Below are 19,349 nucleotides of genomic sequence, written 5' to 3' on the forward strand. Positions count from 1 at the left end.
CCCTTTTATCCTTGTTCTCCTCATCACTTTCTCTGCCTCTCGCCCTCTCCATCACTCTCTCGTACCTCACTCAGCATCCTGTCAGCACTTCTTTGTCCTCTGTGTTTTGTGCTCTTGTCATCATTATTTTTTGTTCCTCCTGTCTGTTTCTTTCTAGATTCCATTTTATTAGATTAGTAGATGACATTTTCCTCCTTTGCATCACCAAAGCTTCTTTTTAAGGCCATAAATGCTGATTTTCTTTTCAAATTGTGTTACCTCACTCTCATTCTTTTCTGGATTTGTGCATTGTGTTGTGTGTAGCTGAGCAGATATTGATGTGGCGCCAAGTTCCTACGCCCCACAAGGGTACGACTGGACAAAGTTGCACTGTTTGCTGCAGCAGTGCAGACGTATTTTTAAATTCGGTTGAATTTTAAAGCATATTTCTCGTCCCAGCCCAGGTCCAACGGTTTCATCCTGATACCTAATGGCAGCCAGGGTGGCGTTGCCAAACCTGAATAGGCCTGTGTATCCCTCCGCGGATATGCAATCACTGATCCATCACTAAAGCCGTCACACTTACAGACAGCACAATGTTCTCCACACACATGCTCAGGGTGAACCTGCTCTCATTTGTGGAAATCACAGGGTGGCAATGGTGGAACTGCTAGTTCTGGTATTCTATGGCAGATGAGCTCAGGGCCCACTAGATGGCGTTGGGCTCTCTGCCACCTTCATTGACTCTGTTTATAATTTTGGTGGCTTAAGGGCCCTCTACGGCCCTGTCTATCTCCTGGAATCTCCTCCATGCTCGTGAGACTCTGTAAACATGAGGAGGAGAAAATGTCAGTGGCCTCCACCAGTAAAACCATTCCTGCTTTGGGGGTTGTGACATTGTTGCCCCTCTAGAGCTCCTGTTGTTAATTTCACGAACACCAAAGCAGCTGATACCGATTAACACCCCCTCTGTTACTGACCAGATCAATACCCCAGAACTTTACCTGACTTGATGCTGTTCTCTGATTAAAAAGTGTTCCATTGATGTTTATCAGTCATGTTTAAACAGCATATTTGGCCCTCAGATTTTCCTGTGGAAATCCACAGTAAATGACACACACACACATTCCCACACTTGTAGTACGCTAAATTTGACTTTAATATTACACTGTCACACGCCGTCAGCACTGTGTCTCTGTTGCACCTACATCATTTGTACAAATATTACACTTGGTACTGTATAATACGCACACGGACACAACCTCAGCATTGTCCCACTTTATTCTCCCTGACGTCTTGTACAGAGCTATGATGTGCCCTCCAGCTGTGCTGTAAAGGGTAGCTTGGTCCAACTGAATTAGTAATGAGGTTTGTCTAACACAGTGCAGTGCAGGTCACAGCACACTCCTTCTGCTCATCTGTTCTCAACCCGAGCACAGAGTACACACACACGGGTTCAATCTGCCATCCATCTTTCTTTTCCCCTCTCCAGCTTTTACTTTTTTGTCTGTTCTGAAAAGCACAATGCATTAACTAAATGCATCAGTGAATATAAATGGCTGCAAATGAGGTGACTTAAAACTCTTAAAAACTTTGCATGACTCAGAATGCATTTGTGGCCAAGAAAAATGGAACACCGAATCATTTGTAGTGCTTTTAGGGTGCTTATTATGAGGCTATGAGTGGACTTGGAGGGAGGTGCCATTTCACCCACGAGGGCACTGAGTATGTTATTACCAAAGGGGGAAGTACTGCTGTTCAAAGTAATAAAAAAAAGCCATTTGCTGCAGGAAGGAGGCACTTCACAGTCCTCCACTGAGGGCTGAAAATAGAAGTAGAGATAGTCGGCTGGTTGGAGTCAAAATCTTAAAGTCAAACTGCAGAAACCAAAATTAAACCTGTGGAGTATGTTACTGTGATGTGCCATAATTACCCGTGATAAAAGCATCCCAGTCTGGAGAAAACTCCTGTATTTAAAAAAAACCCCATCAGAACATGAGCCAGTCACGATCACGTGATGGAGTTTGTGTTTTGTTAGTCATCTCCTCTAAAGAAAAAGTGACTAAAGAGCTCAAATGAGTTCTTGGACAATTTTTGCACCTCTGCTTTTTTCACGAACATAGAAGTGAATAATTTATCACCTTTCAGGTGTTTGAAAATGTATCACCATTTCTTGTTGGACATTTGTTTTTCCCTTTTCTTTTTACCTCCACAGAGAAGGTTGTGTTTTTGATGCGATAAATGTGAGAGCTCGAAATGTTTTAGTCAATTCTGATGAAACTTAGTAGGGGTGCAGAGCGGGGTGATGTTAGCAATCCTTCAAAATTCAGCTTACATCCACTGACGTCTTCAATGTCACCTTAATAACAAATCACTACATATTGCCCATCACTCCTACATAGTATTCTTGTAATCCCAATAAACCTGTCATGCTATCCTGATCTTGATCAATGCAGTTTTGTTTGTTTTTTTTAAATATGAGGAGCAGAGTGTGACCCTCCTCTTTTTCAGGCTTTTTTACATTTGTCTTTGGTTGGACATCATGTTCAGTCATGTGTTGATAACTTGCCCAATATGTGACTTCAGTTCAGTACAAAATTATCCCATACATAAAGGATATTGTCTTATTAAATATTTAATGCAGACCAGTGCAGTTGGCAATGTCGCACATAGTTTGGGGGGCAAAGAGACAGTGCAACACAATATCTATAAAAGATGTGCAGGCTTCAAATGAGCACGCTCAAAGCTCAGACTTTCACTTGAATTCACTTTCTGCTTGAAACTTAAAAAAGTGGAAAACATTCACCTTCAAAGTAACATTTAAAAAGGAGCTTTTACTTTTACTAAATGATCTGTTTCTGGTTTGTGTCACACTTTTTCACTCTTGCCGTGAGTAGTTTGCAGACGAGTCACTGTCTTCCACGCAAACCAAGGACGACCCCGTCAATTTGCCGGCAACCACTTCCACAGGTCCAAGAATACACGTGCCGATGCTAAAAAACGATTAGGATCGGGGGATTTTGGCGGGGGCCACCAGGTTGTAATTAGTTTAAAATTGGTTTAAAACAAATTTAATTAAAACCACCAGGTTTTAATGCGGCGGCAGACTGGTGCACCCTGAATCCTCAATCATAACAAGCTCTTGGGTGATCAGTTGCAGTCGTGATGATGTTTAGTGTTCAGTTGGAAGTTGTAGATGAGAACTTTAAGCTTACCAACTTTCCCTTGTTGAGCAGGAGGTACTAAACGTTGTCACCTTGTGTGAAATACAAACCTGGCACAGCACAGTGGGTCCTGCCAAATGTCAAATGTCTTACAGCGTGACAGCCCAACGCTACAGTACGTGGGCTCCATGAAAAGGGGTTTAAAAAAGTGAGTAGCAGGTTATAAAAGTTGACAGCGCTTTGAGCAACTGTCAACCGCTGTCATGGGAAAAGAAAACAAATACTTTTTGATCTTTTTGGAAAATTGAATTAATTCATATTTCTGTTTTTTATTTTGTTTGAGTTTAACTTCAAGCATTCAAACCACTGTGGTGTATATTACACATTCAAGATCGTGACTTCCATGCTGGAGTCTCGTGGCTCGGTGTTGAGTTCGTTTTTATGGATTGAAAAAAGTTTTTGCTTATATACTTTCTGTGTTTTCAACACCTTCACACCTGAGTGAGGAGTTCCAGCCGGCCTCAGTTCATGAATATTTCATTCTCTCAGAGGATCCCCATCTTTTGGTGATTCGGACAAACAACAGACTGCTGCATCCAAATTCTGCAGCCTGCACAGTGAAAAGCGGAATACATTAAAGCCTCTTTGCATGCTATATATTTTTTAAATCGATCATTTCAAACCACCAAATATGCCTACAGCATGTTTTTGGTTGTTACTGTTTTCCACCATGTGCATGTGTGGCGCAGAGGTCCGAGCTGATCTGAAAACCAAATAGTGTCACATTGGGGCACGTTAGAGGATGTGTTTCCACTTCTGCAGAAACGGATCTGCGCAGCTGCCTGATGGTGTTATTTGGAATGACAATAAAAATCCCTGTTTCTTCAATCGCATTTGAGTTCCATCCTTTTTCCCGATGCTGCAGAAATGATTCTTTCAGCCCTCAGTCAACAGGTTTTGTTTGATAACCACATGGAGCGCTTAGACTTGGTCATAGTCATTTCTCCTGAGAAAGCGTAACTCTGTTCCCGTTGGTACTAGAGACAAAAATTCAAATGGTTTCTGAAAATAAAGAAGGTTTTCGCTCATATTCGGTTTATTACAGAAGCACAAAGCATTCACAAGGTACAAAACAAGTCCAGGCAGCCTGTGTGATACCTGGGTGATAAAGGGTTAACTGTATAATCCTAGTCATCGACCGCTCCCTCTCTCTGTCCACAGAAACTCCTCTGAAGGATGGGGAAGATGCGGCATCCTCGTCAGACGCAGCCTCAGACCCCGCCTCCTCACTCTTCAACCACTGGGGTCACGACCTTGGCCCGGAAAGCCGAAGGGTTGCCCTCAAGAAGTTCAAGTACTATGGCTACAACGGTTACCTTAGCGACCGCATCTCCCTCACCCGCCCGATTCCAGATTTACGGCCTGACGGGTGAGTGTCGGTGTGGTGGTGTTCTCCTGTAAGGATTTAACAGGATGTGATTTTGGCTCACAAAGCTTCTGAATGTTGGCGTTTCCCCTCAGATGCAGAAACATGTCCTACTCATCAGACCTTCCCCAGCTCAGTGTCATCTTCATCTTTGTCAACGAGGCCTTGTCGGTGTTGCTGCGCTCCATCCACACGGCCATCCAGAGGACTCCTTCCCACCTGCTCAAAGAGGTCATACTGGTGGATGACCACAGCAACAGCTGTAAGAACCTTAAACCTTCCTCAGCATTTCTTTTTTCATGTCTAGTTCTACTTGCACATCTTCTTCTGCTTCCTTAAGGGGTCACCGCATTAGATCATCTTCCTCCATCTTACCCTATCCCTAAGATTTCCCCCCTCTTACTCCGACTCTCTGCATGTCCTCCCTCACTACATCCATGAACCTCCCTAGAGGTCGTCCGTTCCTCCTCCTGCCTGACATCTTCAGCATTTCCACTCACCCTCCTCTGCACATGTCCAAACCATCTCAGCCTCGTGTCTTTAACTTTGTATCCAAACCGCTGAACCGGAGCTGTCCCTCTGATGTACGCGCTTCTAATCCCAGTGGAAATCTTAGCTCCTCCAGCTCGGCCTCCTGTCTTTTTGTCAGTGCCATCATCTCCAAACCAGACCTCAGAGCGGGTCTCACTACAACCTTGTAAACCTTCCTTTTCACTCTTGCTGCGATCCTTCTGTCACAAATCACCCCTGACATTCATCTCCACCCACTCCACCCTGCCTGGACTCTCTTCTTCACCTCTCTTGTGCACTCTCTCTTGGATGGTTGACTCCAGATATTTAAACTCATCCATCTTCCCTACCTCTGCTCCTTGCAGCTTCGCCTTTACACCCGTCTCCGTCTCATTCACACACATGTGCTCTTTTGCTTCTACTCTTGCTACAGATCACAGTGTCATCTGTAGATGTCGTGATCCATGCCAAGTTGTATTTCTTCTAATGCTATAACGATGCTTTTTTTCCGGGGGGGGTTTCTAATCAAAGTCTTCTTGATCTTTTACTTCATGTAGAACTGGAATTTATTTGGTGTAAAACTGCAGAAACTCGGTCAGTGAGGAAATCCATATTCAGAAAGCTGCAACGTGTCATTTGCGAACCAATACAGTTCTTGCTTTTAAGAAAAATATATTGCTGCCTCTAGGGATCTGCAAATAAAACACATCTTCTGAGTATAAATTAGTGTGTCTGTATTTATATGTACGTTTCAGAAACAAAGGTCTTCACAGGCCTCTTCTCTGTATGTAGATTAAGATTTTATATGCATTAAATTATTGATTTTTCAGTTCTTCAAAGCAGCTCTTTGGCTGGTTGTAACAGCATCATATGTGTAAGATCAAAGATGCTCAGTCGCAGGGTTATTCTGTGTAAACAGACTCCAATGATAAATCATTAGTTTTCAAGAGGTCTCACGTCTGGTGGAAGAGAATAATGCACAGATAGAAATAAAACAGTATATTTAAAGCTAAAGCCACACTGAAGGCTTACATCATTACACCGTGGGCACAGAAATGAAAAGTCTAAACAGAAGAAGACAGAAAACAGTAGAAATGAAGTGGCGTGGTAGACGGCCGTCGTGAATGTCTACAGCTTACAGGAAATAGTATTAAAGGCTGCTAAAAATATATAAACTACATAAAATAAAACAAACCACTGTTCTGCTGTCAGTGTGAGAGGAGTGGACTGTTAATGTTTTCAGCTCTCACGCATCCAGCGTGTGGCATTAGCCCGGCCTTTTGTGGACAAAACAGTCATTAAGCTTCTTTTTTAGCTTTAACATTAACCTCCTAGGACCTGCGCCCACATATGTGGACATCACATTTTGGGTTATTTAGACCAAAATACCCAATTTTGCTCTACAAGGACCTGATATCCACTATACTGCTACTGTTCTATCAAATTTTTAAATGAATATCCTCATGTAGCTCTTATTTTTCTTAAAAACAAAAATAAGGGAAAAAAAATCTGGTAATTTTGAATGTTTTTACATTCATCGGGCCCCAATCAGCCCAAATATCAAAGAGAAATTAAAAATGCATGCTGTCGAAGAGTTCGGGTCTTAGGAGGTTAAGCTTGTTTCACGTTTCAGCGGAGGCAGACAGACCTGTGAGGCTAATCATGATTGAATCTCTGATTCACCCCAACCAATCACAGCAGATGGCCCCGCCCCTCCCTGAGCCTGGTTCTGCTGGAGGTTTCTTCCTGTTAAAAGGGAGTTTTTCCTTCCCGCTGTCGCCAAAGTGCTTGTTCATAGGGGGTCATATGATTGTTGGGTTTTTCTCTGTATTATTGAAGGGTCTACTTTACAATATAAAGAGCCTTGAGGCGACCGTTGTTGTGATTTGTTGCTGTATAAGTAAAATTGAACTGAACCTGATGCACTTCAGATTTGATGTGACGTGAGCTGAAGTTGTGTTTGTGGCTTCCAGCTGTTTGACTTTCATAAAACCCTCAAGCTTCCTCAGAGCCAGCCTGCACTTACACAGCTGGCACAGCAGCAGTTGTTCTTAATGTCTTGCTTAGCAGTGTCCCCTCACAGGGAGAAGGCTCCTGGTTAAAACCTGTGTGGAGTAAGCATGTCCTCCCTGTGCCTGTGTGGGCTTCTTCCAGGGAAATTTCAAACGAATGTGTGCCGACACATCTAAATAAATTCTTTACTTACTGATGATGTCTGAAGGATATGAAACCTTTGGGGATTTTTCGCTTTGGATGAAGACGTGTGATACAGTTCAGCACTGCGGACTATCAGCTTATTCCATTATTCAAACTGTTCGATAAATACTAAATAAAGTAAAGAAAATAAAGTAAAAAATTATAGTGCTTCACAACCGAGGTGCTAAAAAAATGAAGATAAGAAGCTGAATTTTTTGAAAGAGACCATTGAGTAGCTGATAGGCAGAGAGCTGCTGAGTCTGGATCCACTGCTGCAAAAGCGCCGTCTGCTTCCCCTCTCAGCCTTGTGTGCTGCACAGCTAGCTGATGTCTAGATGCAAAAGTTCACTGATGTCCACAGGTGCTTGTCCATGCACGGCTCTAAAAGCAAAAACCAGAATCTTAAAATGGACTTTGAAGCTAGCTGGGTGCCAGTGCAACTGTTTTAGCAACAGTGTGATATAGGAGTAGTTAGAAGTCTCAATCAGCTGCAGCTTTCTGAACATCCTGCAGACGTTTCAGGGAGGTTTTGGTAAATCCAATGAACACAGATACACAAATCCAAACATAATTAAGTAGAGCCAGGAATAACAATCTCCAGTTCAGAGCGTGGCACGCTGGTAAATCGACTGGATCTTATTTAGTGCTTTTCAACTCAAGCACTTTACGAGCCTCATTCACCCATTCATACAAGCACTTTTTTCTGTGCCTGAGGTGCTTTCTATCCAACATTAGCACTTCAATGAACACATCAGAGAGCAACTCAGGCTTCACTATCTTGCACAGTGATAGCTTTGCGCACAGACTGGAGCAAATGGGAACTGAACCACCAACCTCCCAACTGCACAGCCTCCTGAGCCACAGGAGATGTATATTGTCTGCAAGCATTCATGTGAACATGACAGCTTATATCCCTCATGTGCTGAGTATTAGCTTAATTACCAACTTGAAATAAGATCAAAAGGAAATCTGCTGATTTTCTGACTGACAGGGGCTCAAACACATCTACTAATCCTCTGACCACAGAAGTGCTGTGTATGCAATATGGTCGCTCCACGGATGGTTTGTGTAACATTAAATTAACCCAAAGGTTAAATTTCAAAACTAGTTCAGAATAAAACCATAAATGCCTTCTAGTGGAGGAAGGAGATGATGGCTAACATCCCATTAGTTAGAAGACCGGTTCCAGCATTAAGCCAAAACATCGTTCCCTATTTTATTGTTTACAGTATAGCTGCTTCTTCCTTCGGCTTCACCAGAGTCCGCAGAGACTCCTGCCTGACCTCATCTGTCAGTCTGTCCATCACCACTGCAAACAAGAAGGGGCTCAGAGCCAATCACTGATGTAATCCCACCCCCACCGCCATCCCATCTATCAGCTACTCACAGCTCACCGCCGTGACACGGTCCTCATACGTCCTGCACCACCTGCCTCACATACTTCACTCCTGACTTCCTGATGCAGGACCACAGTTCCTCTCTTGGCACCCAATCATATGCCTTCTGTAGATTCACAAAGAGCTTGTCTATACTTCTCCATCAGCACTGAATCCAAACATTAGTGCTGTTTCTCAGCATGAGCTCACTCTGCAGCTCACTGATCATCACTTTTCTTCTTAACCTTGCTTCAGCAACTCGTTCTCATATCTTAATGATATTTCTCATGAGCTTTATTCTTCTGTAGTTCCTACAGCTCTGCACATCAGTACCAGCACACTTCTCCATTCCTCAGCCATCCTTTCACTCTCCAAGACTGTGTTAAACAGACTGGTTAAAAAGTCCGCTGCCCTCTCTCTTAAACATCTCTGTACCTGCACAGGTATGCAGTCTGAGCCTGCCACTTTTCCAGTTTTCATCCCTTTCATAACAGCTCTCTCTTCCTCCTCACTGATACTCTGCACTTGTTTATATTATGGCTAAATATGTCCAAATTGAAATGTCCATCAAATATTTTAGTGTTGGACTTCACTACAAGTCTTTTTTTCTCTTTTTTTGTTTTTACATCCTTTTATGCTGCGGTATGTTCCAAAGACACAACTTTAACTCTAAGACAAACTGTATCAGTTTCCAGTTTTTGTTGTGTTTGTTCAGTTTTCACATCGGTTAATAGAACGAGCGGATGCTTCAGTGCACTGAATTCTATTCTGTGCAAGTTCATCCAAAGCAACAATAAGACAGACAAAGTTTTTGACACGGTTTAGACTCTATCAGCATTTAAAGAATGAATTCACATTAATGTCATTTACACCAGGGGTAGGTGAAATGCATCCTTCTGTTATATGAGTTACTGACGATTAAAAAAAATGTGAATCTGTCAGGGTGCCAGGAGCAGCAGCATTGTTCTGTAGCAGTAGAGCCACAGCAGGGTACACAGGGTCAAATGCAAGCAGTGTTTTTAATGGAGGTGTTAAATAAAAGTACAACATAGCTGTTTAACTCTTCAACAACTTTAATAACTAAAGTGACTTATCCTTGTAACAGGAGCTGCACAATATTGTCCCATAATAAAGGTGAAAAATCATTTCTACCTGGGATGTACAGTGGGGCAAAAAAGTATTTAGTCAGCCACCGATTGTGCAAGTTCCCCCACCTAAAATGATGACAGAGGTCAGTAATTTGCACCAGAGGTACACTTCAACTGTGAGAGACAGAATGTGAAAAAAAAATCCATGAATCCACATGGTAGGATTTGTAAAGAATTTATTTGTAAATCAGGGTGGAAAATAAGTATTTGGTCAATAACAAAAATACAACTCAATACTTTGTAACATAACCTTTGTTGGCAATAACAGAGGTCAAACGTTTACTATAGGTCTTTACCAGGTTTGCACACACAGTAGCTGGTATTTTGGCCCATTCCTCCATGCAGATCTTCTCGAGAGCAGTGATGTTTTGGGGCTGTCGCCGAGCAACACGGACTTTCAACTCCCGCCACAGATTTTCTATGGGGTTGAGGTCTGGAGACTGGCTAGGCCACTCCAGGACTTTCAAATGCTTCTTACGGAGCCACTCCTTTGTTGCCCGGGCGGTGTGTTTTGGATCATTGTCATGTTGGGAGACCCAGCCTCGTTTCATCTTCAAAGTTCTCACTGATGGAAGGAGGTTTTGGCTCAAAATCTCACGATACATGGCCCCATTCATTCTGTCCTTAACACGGATCAGTCGTCCTGTCCCCTTGGCAGAAAAACAGCCCCATAGCATGATGTTTCCACCCCCATGCTTCACAGTAGGTATGGTGTTCTTGGGATGCAACTCAGTATTCTTCTTCCTCCAAACACGACGAGTTGAGTTTATACCAAAAAGTTCTACTTTGGTTTCATCTGACCACATGACATTCTCCCAATCCTCTGCTGTATCATCCATGTGCTCTCTGGCAAACTTCAGACGGGCCTGGACATGCACTGGCTTCAGCAGCAGAACACGTCTGGCACTGCGGGATTTGATTCCCTGCCGTTGTAGTGTGTTACTGATGGTGACCTTTGTTACTTTGGTCCCAGCTCTCTGCAGGTCATTCACCAGGTCCCCCCGTGTGGTTCTGGGATCTTTGCTCACCGTTCTCATGATCATTTTGACCCCACGGGATGAGATCTTGCGTGGAGCCCCAGATGGAGGGAGATTATCAGTGGTCTTGTATGTCTTCCATTTTCTGATGATTGCTCCCACAGTTGATTTTTTCACACCAAGCTGCTTGCCTATTGTAGATTCACTCTTCCCAGTCTGGTGCAGGTCTACAATACTTTTCCTGGTGTCCTTCGAAAGCTCTTTGGTCTTGGCCATGGCGGAGTTTGGAGTCTGACTGTTTGAGGCTGTGGACAGGTGTCTTTTATACAGATGATGAGTTCAAACAGGTGCCATTCATACAGGTAACAAGTGGGGGACAGAAAAGCTTCTTACAGAAGACGTTACAGGTCTGTGAGAGCCAGAGATTTTCCTTGTTTGAGGTGACCAAATACTTATTTTCCACCCTGATTTACGAATAAATTCTTTACAAATCCTACCATGTGAATTCATGGATTTTTTTTTCACATTCTGTCTCTCACAGTTGAAGTGTACCTCTGGTGCAAATTACTGACCTCTGTCATCATTTTAAGTGGGGGAACTTGCACAATCGGTGGCTGACTAAATACTTTTTTGCCCCACTGTATCTCACTCTCTTTCTATCACATGGAGTGCAGCTGGCACATTTTGCAGCAGAGTCATTTGTTTAATTTTGGGTCGCACATCAACAGCTGCTCGTATCACCTCTAGCGTGTCTATAGTTGTACTCGACAGTGTTTTTCCCTCAAGTTTGTTGTTTCCACCTTTAGCAGTTTAATTTTCCTGATGAAACTTGACACAAAATTTCTGTCATGCAGAAATTTTTTACAGGATGTTATCGTGGGTGGTAAAAAACAACAAAAAGCTGTAGCAATATGTAGTTATAAATTTTTTTATTTGTTTGTTTTTATGTGTATTTTATTTTTAAAGTGTAAATTTGCTAAAGGGATTAATAGAGTGACAGGATATATTAGCTAATATGTAGCTGTTGTGTTTCCGAAAACTAAAAAACCAAAACCAAAAATAAGAGTGAGGACTGATGAGGGGTCGGTTAGCTTAGCTTGTAATAGACTGATGGAAACCTTAAGAGCAATATGCAAGTTTTCTAATGAAACTTCAACCTCATCTTAGGCTGAGGCTAATTTTAGCCACGTGAAGCTGCAGATTTCATCTTTGGTCCCAAGTGGCAGCAAAATTTCAGCTCAACCAACTTGTTGGAATGTTTAATGGTTCAAACACAGAGTGAAATGAAAAGAGCCAGCCAAATGAAGAGCTAGTTAAAGTCACTCCAGTTTGATGAAGAGCTTATCTTCACATTATAGGACAGAGATCCAGAGTTGAATAACTGCAGCATGCACTGGCACCTTTAGTTGAGCTACAGCCTCGACTGGTCCACGTTTTATGTCCCACGTATATTCTGCCTCGGATGGTGCACGAAATCAGGACACGTGTAGGCATTAGCTGCATCACTGGTGCATGAACACAAAGTCAGACTTATTGCAGCAGTCACAGGCAAAGCCTGGATGTGGCTTGTCTATTAGACTTCCAGTGTTAATAATTGCATCACGTACAATGAAACATATTTCACTGCTGCCAAATCTATAATTACCATTATGAGAAATCTGTCCGTGCATCCAACGCCTGCAGATTTTATGGGTCTGCCACTGCTCCTCTGTTCTTCAATAATACAATATATCAGAGTTTAGTTATGGTTGCTGCACGGGGTTGAATGCTGATTAGTGGAGCAAGCAAGGGAATGAATACGTTTAACATTTACCTCAAATTATTCTCTCCTAATGCGTTACAAACGTTCAACTTAGCAATTCTTTGGGAAGTAGCTCATGATTTAATGTTTTTGCTTTGGAATGAGTTACAGCTGCGTGGAGGTAATTTATAATGAAGGCAAGTGATGAAAGATAACTGAGTAAAAGTGCAAGATCATTAATGCTGCTTATTGATCATGCAGGGTGTAATTATGACAAATGAGGGTCAACTGAGGCCAGATGAAGGCAAAAGTGGAAATGCAGGCAAGTGTTGCCACCAGAATACTAAATTAGACTTGAGAGGCTGTGTTCATATCACTTCAGGGGGCTTATCAAAGATCACTGAGCCATGCAAACCTCCATTAATGGCACAATGACAATACTTTGAATCTTTTTGAAAGCTTTATATGAATTCCATTATAAATACAGTGCTGGGAAAAAGTCTTCAGCTATCCTTCTTTGTGTTTTGCTTGGAAAACTGGGAAATAGGCGCAATAATGCATTGAAACATATGAACATACATGGAAATACAGTATAAAAGGCATAAATGGAGTAAAATTATACCAGAGGGCCAGCTCCTGATTGATAGAGCAGTACACCAGAACTCTACGATCGGGCAGACACGAGAACTGTCTGGATTGACCACAGGAAAGCCTGTAAGTCAATGCTCCACACATGGTTACTGGAGTGCTTTTCACTGCACTGATGACATTTGTCTAGAAGTGACTGGAGGCCAACTTTTAACACACGAGTGCAGACTACACAAAGATGATGACTGTTCCTGCTGCTGCTCTGCATATCGCTCAGCTCAACACTAAAAGTAGATGTGAATATAGATTATGGAGTGGAGTGACCATCAGTCACCTCCGGTGCATGGATGACATCAAGCTGTATGCCACGAATGAGTGAGACATCGACTCGCTGATCGTTTACCATCTGCAAATACGTCAGGAAGATTGCCCCCTGAGATGAGCTACTCCAAGAATCCCCCAGGCAGCTGAAGACAGATGGTGATGAGGGACAGGACAACGATCATGGACAACTAAGTATCCGTATGAGATGTACCATCGACAGACAGAGGAAATGACTGGCATCCAGAAATCCTACCAGTGTCTAGAAAAGGCTGGCTTAAAGGACAGATCATGGCAGCACCACAACAGGACCGAATACGCAGGTCCATAGAGGCAGGAGTCTACCACAGCTGACAGGATCTAAGTTGCAGACTATGCACAGGTCCCCCATTTAGAATAAATGAAGAATATAAGCTGCAATCTGAGACTGTGTAAGCTGAGGGGGACAACACAGTGTGGAGAAACGACAACATATGGACTAGAAATCTGAAAGTCTTGATAGCAGCCGACCAAAGGTGGTTGAGAACAACACAGCTAAGGTCTTGTGGAACTGTGATTTCTAAAAAGGACAAGCAGCTGCTGGCTAATCAGCAAGACGTGGTGGCTGACAAGGAACAGAAGACTGCAGTTCTGATAGATGTGACAGGAACAGCAGGAAGAAGGGGAACGAAAAAATCAAGAACTACCAGAGGCTGAAGAAACAACTCGAGGAGATCTGGACGAGTCCAAAGTGGTCTTGGTGGTAACAGGAGCTTTCCGATCTATAACCATGAAACCAGGAGAGTGGCTTGAACAGATTCCAGACGCAACTTTTGATGCTCTCGCCGATCCACGGCATGGCTCGCATTTGTGTCCTCAATCCAGCATCATACACAGTGGTTGGTATGTAATGCACTCTGCAGAAGTACGACAGTGATCTCCTAAACATACTGGCCTTGCACATCTAATATATTAAAAAAAATGTTTTTGACATAAGAAGTGTTTTTGTTAATCGGACTTTAAGAAGATTAAGATTAATCTTCATTAATCTTATATTATTCAAATATAATGTTAGCAAACCACAAATCAGCCACAGATGATCTGATTTCACTGCCAGCTTACATCAGCTGATACGCTACACGTCCAACTGGCAAAGCTCATGGAAAGTTGCTGCACTTGTTCAAGCTGCTTTGCAACCCCCCTCCAATGAAAGCGTCCTGACTGAAACATAATTTTCCTTACAATGAGCTTTCAAAGGAGCTTGGAAAGAAAAGAGACTGGATGAGCATCAGACTCGTGGGAATTGATGGGATGAGTTGATTTAGTAAGTATATAATTAAATTAGTCAACAGTAATTTAGGTATCAGGTTAAACTGTCTATATAATTATCATCCAACATTTATAAGCCACATTATTCTAAATATTACAGCTTTTTCTGCTGTTCAGTCAAAACCTTTTTTCTTTCTCTTTGTGATATTGTATAGTCTTGAATATAAACACATGTTGATTGATTTTCTGTTGGGCGATCATCAATCCATCATTCATTTTGATCTCAAAATTCTCAGTTCAATCACATAATTGATTTTTTTTAACAGCGTAAAGTAAATCAGGGCTCTTCCTCTTCACTTGGCTATATTTTATATGAAAACAGGTTGCATGGTGTGGGCCGGGCTAATTGGGCTTGGTGGGCTTGATTTAATGATTTCATTTTTTTTCTTTTGTTTGAGTGCTTAGAAGTCATCGCATATGTACATATAGCACAGTAAGGTGCTTTTCAGATCCTCCCAACTCCTGTTGTAAATGAGCCCATCTTTCTTCCTGGTCAGCAGCAAACTGTGGCTCATTAAAAAGAAACAGAGAGACTAGAGAATCCAGGCTGATGGTAATAATGAATAGAAAAAGAAAAGCAGCAGCCGTAGCCTCCAGGCAGGATTACAACACAGAAAAATCACAACCAGGAAATGAAGACGTCTGCTGTTCCACTGCGGGCAGATGGCATATACGTGTGCCGTAAATATTCTGTGCATGTTTCTGTCTGTGTGAATCAAGGTCTGTGTGAAGTCACTCAGGAAGAAAAAGGGAGGCAAGAAAAAATGAAAATGGCTCCAGGGCTGGAAAAGTGAACATAATGTGAAAGAGCCTTAACTCACTTACCAATCACAGTGAACGCACGATGGATAGCCCTCGACCTAGAAACACAGTCAGACCAAGAATCATAAAATACAACGAATTTATTTTTCAGTAAGATCCAGAATGACTGACTGAGTCCATAAACAGCAGAAACGTCATTAAAGAGACCCAGACGAAAAATGATATTCTTATAGGCTACAGGACCAGAAGGTTTTTGAGGTCCAACTCTGATGTTGAATAGTCAGGCCTGGCTAGCCGTCAGTTCTTCTAAAAGTTGGATTGTTCCTTCTGTGCAAAACTGAGGTAACTATTTCCCTTTGGCACAGAGGCCTTTTGTTTCTTCAGATTATTGCCACAGAGTTACAAGCATGCGATTGTCTAAAAATCACCTCATTCAAAGATGGTAGGCTTGCAAGATGCACATCAAGGGTGCTGCTATACTCGCTACTGGACTACATTTGAGGTGCGTTTGGATCAGCAGCCATTGTCAACTCCAGAAACTCAGCCACACCACCAGGATCGACTGTCTCGGGCACAGCTGCTGTAAATATTTCAGATAGGAGAGGCTCCACTCTCCGACCATAAACTACACCTGTGACGAAATATCATCATTTCTTTTTGTTCTCATCTTTTTCCTTGAGAAATACTCAAGTCTCAATTTTATAACTTTAGGCGCAAATGAAATGCTTGGACTGAGCTCCAACATCATCACCATCCTGCTGTTTTGCATACTAACAACTGCTGCTCATCAGTTTAACTCAGCCGGTGTCTTCCTGCACTGCCTTTCCTAGCATGTGGAATTATGTCAATACAGCATGTGTGAGCTTTTGTGGAGTATTGTCGATTAGATCAGTCACACAACAGATGTCAGAGATCCTACTTCTGCTAACAATATGCTTAAATCTGTGTGTGTCTCTCTCCAGTGGAGCTAAAGGAGCATCTGCAGAACTTTGTGGATGAGACCAATGCTCAGCACGGCCCGGGGTTCATCAAGGTGGTCCGCCATGATAAGCAGGAAGGACTGATCAGGTCCAGAGTGAGCGGCTGGAGGGCAGCTTCTGCCCCTGTTGTCGCTTTGTTCGACGCACACGTGGAGTTCAACACTGGATGGTGAGCAGCTTTTTTCACTTAAAGCAAGCTCCGTGCAGCTGCTGGCTCACGCTGGCAGCGAGTGTAGTTTTAAGGACATTTGCAGCCAAAGACATTGTGAGGTCCACAAGAGAACCAGATTGTCTCAGCATATAGCACAGGGCCGATGCTAATGGCATATAAATAGCAATAACAACTTTTCAGAATCTCCTCTAAAGAAAGGGATCATGCAGGTGCATTTGCAACACCAGATTTGCACCAATTCAAGCTGAAAATAGTTCCCAACAAATGGACAGTTTACTCCTGCTTTCAAAACTCCACAATGGCTACAAGCTGAAGAAAACAATACGAGTATATAACCATAAGGCATATGGATTTGAAAAATAACGCCACTGAGAAAGGTGGAGACTGCACTCCCTTGATTTGTAGCTTTACTGCAGAAATCAACATGTTCACAGGTTTTATGTCTCCACAGCTAATTTAACCCTTCATAACAGTGTAAACTGGTGTAAACCATAAGTGTATTACAAGCCCAGCCACCCAGCATCATGAACCCTGTTCATTTCAGGTGTTGTCAGGATGGTGTACAAAAGGGTGGCACCTGAAGCTGGAGAAAGAACCCGACACCACCACTGCAGGCCCCGCTAACACCTATAAAGCCTCAAGTCATAATGAGACTCAAATGACTTCTCTTAAAATGTTAATAGGTCCACTCATCGCTTTAATCACACTCTCAGTCCTGATATATGGTGCATGGAGAAACTGAACACTTAATAGATCCTCCTTTTCTTAACAACGTTTAAATTTAGAACACCGGACCACACAACACTGGGGACATCAATCTAAAAGTACTGTAGCAAAATTTAAATAATTATTGCCTTCAGTAACATATGACCAGCTACTCGTACTCCATGCTTTGCTTCCACAGTGAAGTGTGTTAGTTAGTGGTGCTGCAGGCTTAAAGCAATCAATCAGACAGGTTTGTCTCTCTGATAGAATTCACAAAGGTAACACGTGAACTGGAAACGGCGTTTTACGTAGTTTCTTACTGTATCAAAGAAGCCCACTGTGAAGCCGAGACATCTTATAATGCGTCATCGACGGAGGAAAACAGGATTAACCTCTGAGCCCTGGATTTCTCCATGAATTTCTTTAAAATTTAATGTGAAACATTAGAGAAAAAGAAATCATAGCTTCCCCACACATGTCACAGATATGTCACTGCTCGATTCTCTCCACCTTCATCCAACATGTCCATTAGACCCTCTCCCTACAAGTCTCAGCATTAAATAATGCTTTGATTTTAAATATCATCAACTTATCACTGTTAAGATTATTCAGACCACGGGCCTGTACCTGTGAGGAACCCCTTAACACACAGATGAAGCAAATATCCCAGACTGCCTTCTTTCATGTCGGATCATTAGTTAGAGTTGTCTCTGTAATATCGTAGAGTCTTTACTTTGCAATGTAAAGCACCTTGAGGCAACTCTTACTGTGAATTGGTGCTATATAAAAACAATTAAACTGCACTGATTGCACCAGTGTAAACTAAAGAGAATATTATAGGTAATTCCCAGAAAGAAGGCATATTTTTCCTTCTTTTATTGCAGCAGCGGTTGAAGAATTTCAGCACACAATGGAAGAAATAATCTATTTATAAGCTGATTCATGACGGGATCGCTGCATTCCTCCGTCACTCTGACTGCTATAACAAACTTGTGGTGCTGTAACCCATATTCATCAGTCAGACAGGTGCAAACCTTCAGTTCCAGAGAGCCACAGAGGCTCTGACATATTTATTTGAATTTTAGGCCACAAAGTTAATCGTGTGAAAGGCTGGCAGTGAGGTGATTTAATTCCAAAGACCCGGGTGGATAAAAGAGATGAAGTGGTTGAGGTATTCTGCTAAATAAAGGGGTGCTTAATTAAACCTGCAGCGCTCTGGTTACGCACTTTGTCTTTGCTCCGATCAACAAAGAAACACATCTGCAGTGACTACATCACAGAATCACTTAATCCAAGTAGAAATAAGAATCTGCTCAGTGAAACCTGAACTAAATTCTGCTGCGTGAATGTTAACGATAATATCTTTGCTGTGAATATCGACACAACAACGCGCCAGAAAACAAAATAAATAAAGTTAGATTTTTAGCATTTCATACTTTCTTCTTGTAGGCTTTAATAAAAGGTCATTGTGAAAGGAATAATCCTCATGCAGGCTGACATTAAACCAAGACACCTTAAAAGGAATTATAGCAACAACCACAAAGTAAAGGCGTCTGAGGTAGTGGCTCGTCTGCGTGCTCATTCTTGGAAACGTGTTTTTTCTGACAGTGTCGAAGGAAACAAATATTTGCCACAATCATCTTCGTGATGAAAAGGAGAGATCGGTATTTGCATTGTGAAATCTGATTGGTCACATCCCTTCAAAGGAACTCTGAGTCTGAATGCATGTGCAGCTTTTTACGCCTCAGTCTGAAGGCTGACGGGGGGGTTGTTGTCACGGAGAGTGGGCGGGCATCTGTGAACACGATGACACGAGAAAAAAGGCAACCTAGGATTGTCGAAATGGTACCGCACAGACGTTTTGCACCTTACTGTCAAGTTCAGACGTCACGTTTACTGAATGCAGGTTAATCACATGAATACTATCGTGACAGGACATGTTGTGAGATTGTAAAGGTTGTCCTGCAGATTAACTTTAACTTCAGCAATTAGGATC

The 19,349-nt window shown here is 42.4% G+C and overlaps 1 protein-coding gene across 1 annotated transcript in view; it reads left to right on the forward strand.

Annotated features, from left to right (window-relative positions):
* The window catches only part of LOC113025072 (polypeptide N-acetylgalactosaminyltransferase 18-like), a 181,076-nt gene that overhangs the window by 92,965 nt on the left and 68,762 nt on the right, over nucleotides 1–19,349 (forward strand). Inside the window, exons 2-4 of the mRNA XM_026172462.2 lie at nucleotides 4,365–4,572; nucleotides 4,665–4,831; nucleotides 16,459–16,645. Of these exons, the coding sequence (XP_026028247.1) occupies nucleotides 4,365–4,572; nucleotides 4,665–4,831; nucleotides 16,459–16,645 (562 nt within the window). The remainder of the gene's footprint in view (nucleotides 1–4,364; nucleotides 4,573–4,664; nucleotides 4,832–16,458; nucleotides 16,646–19,349) is intronic.

The sequence above is a fragment of the Astatotilapia calliptera genome, chromosome 7, assembly GCF_964374335.1.
Source record: "Astatotilapia calliptera chromosome 7, fAstCal68.1, whole genome shotgun sequence".
NCBI classification, from domain to species: Eukaryota; Metazoa; Chordata; class Actinopteri; order Cichliformes; family Cichlidae; genus Astatotilapia; species Astatotilapia calliptera.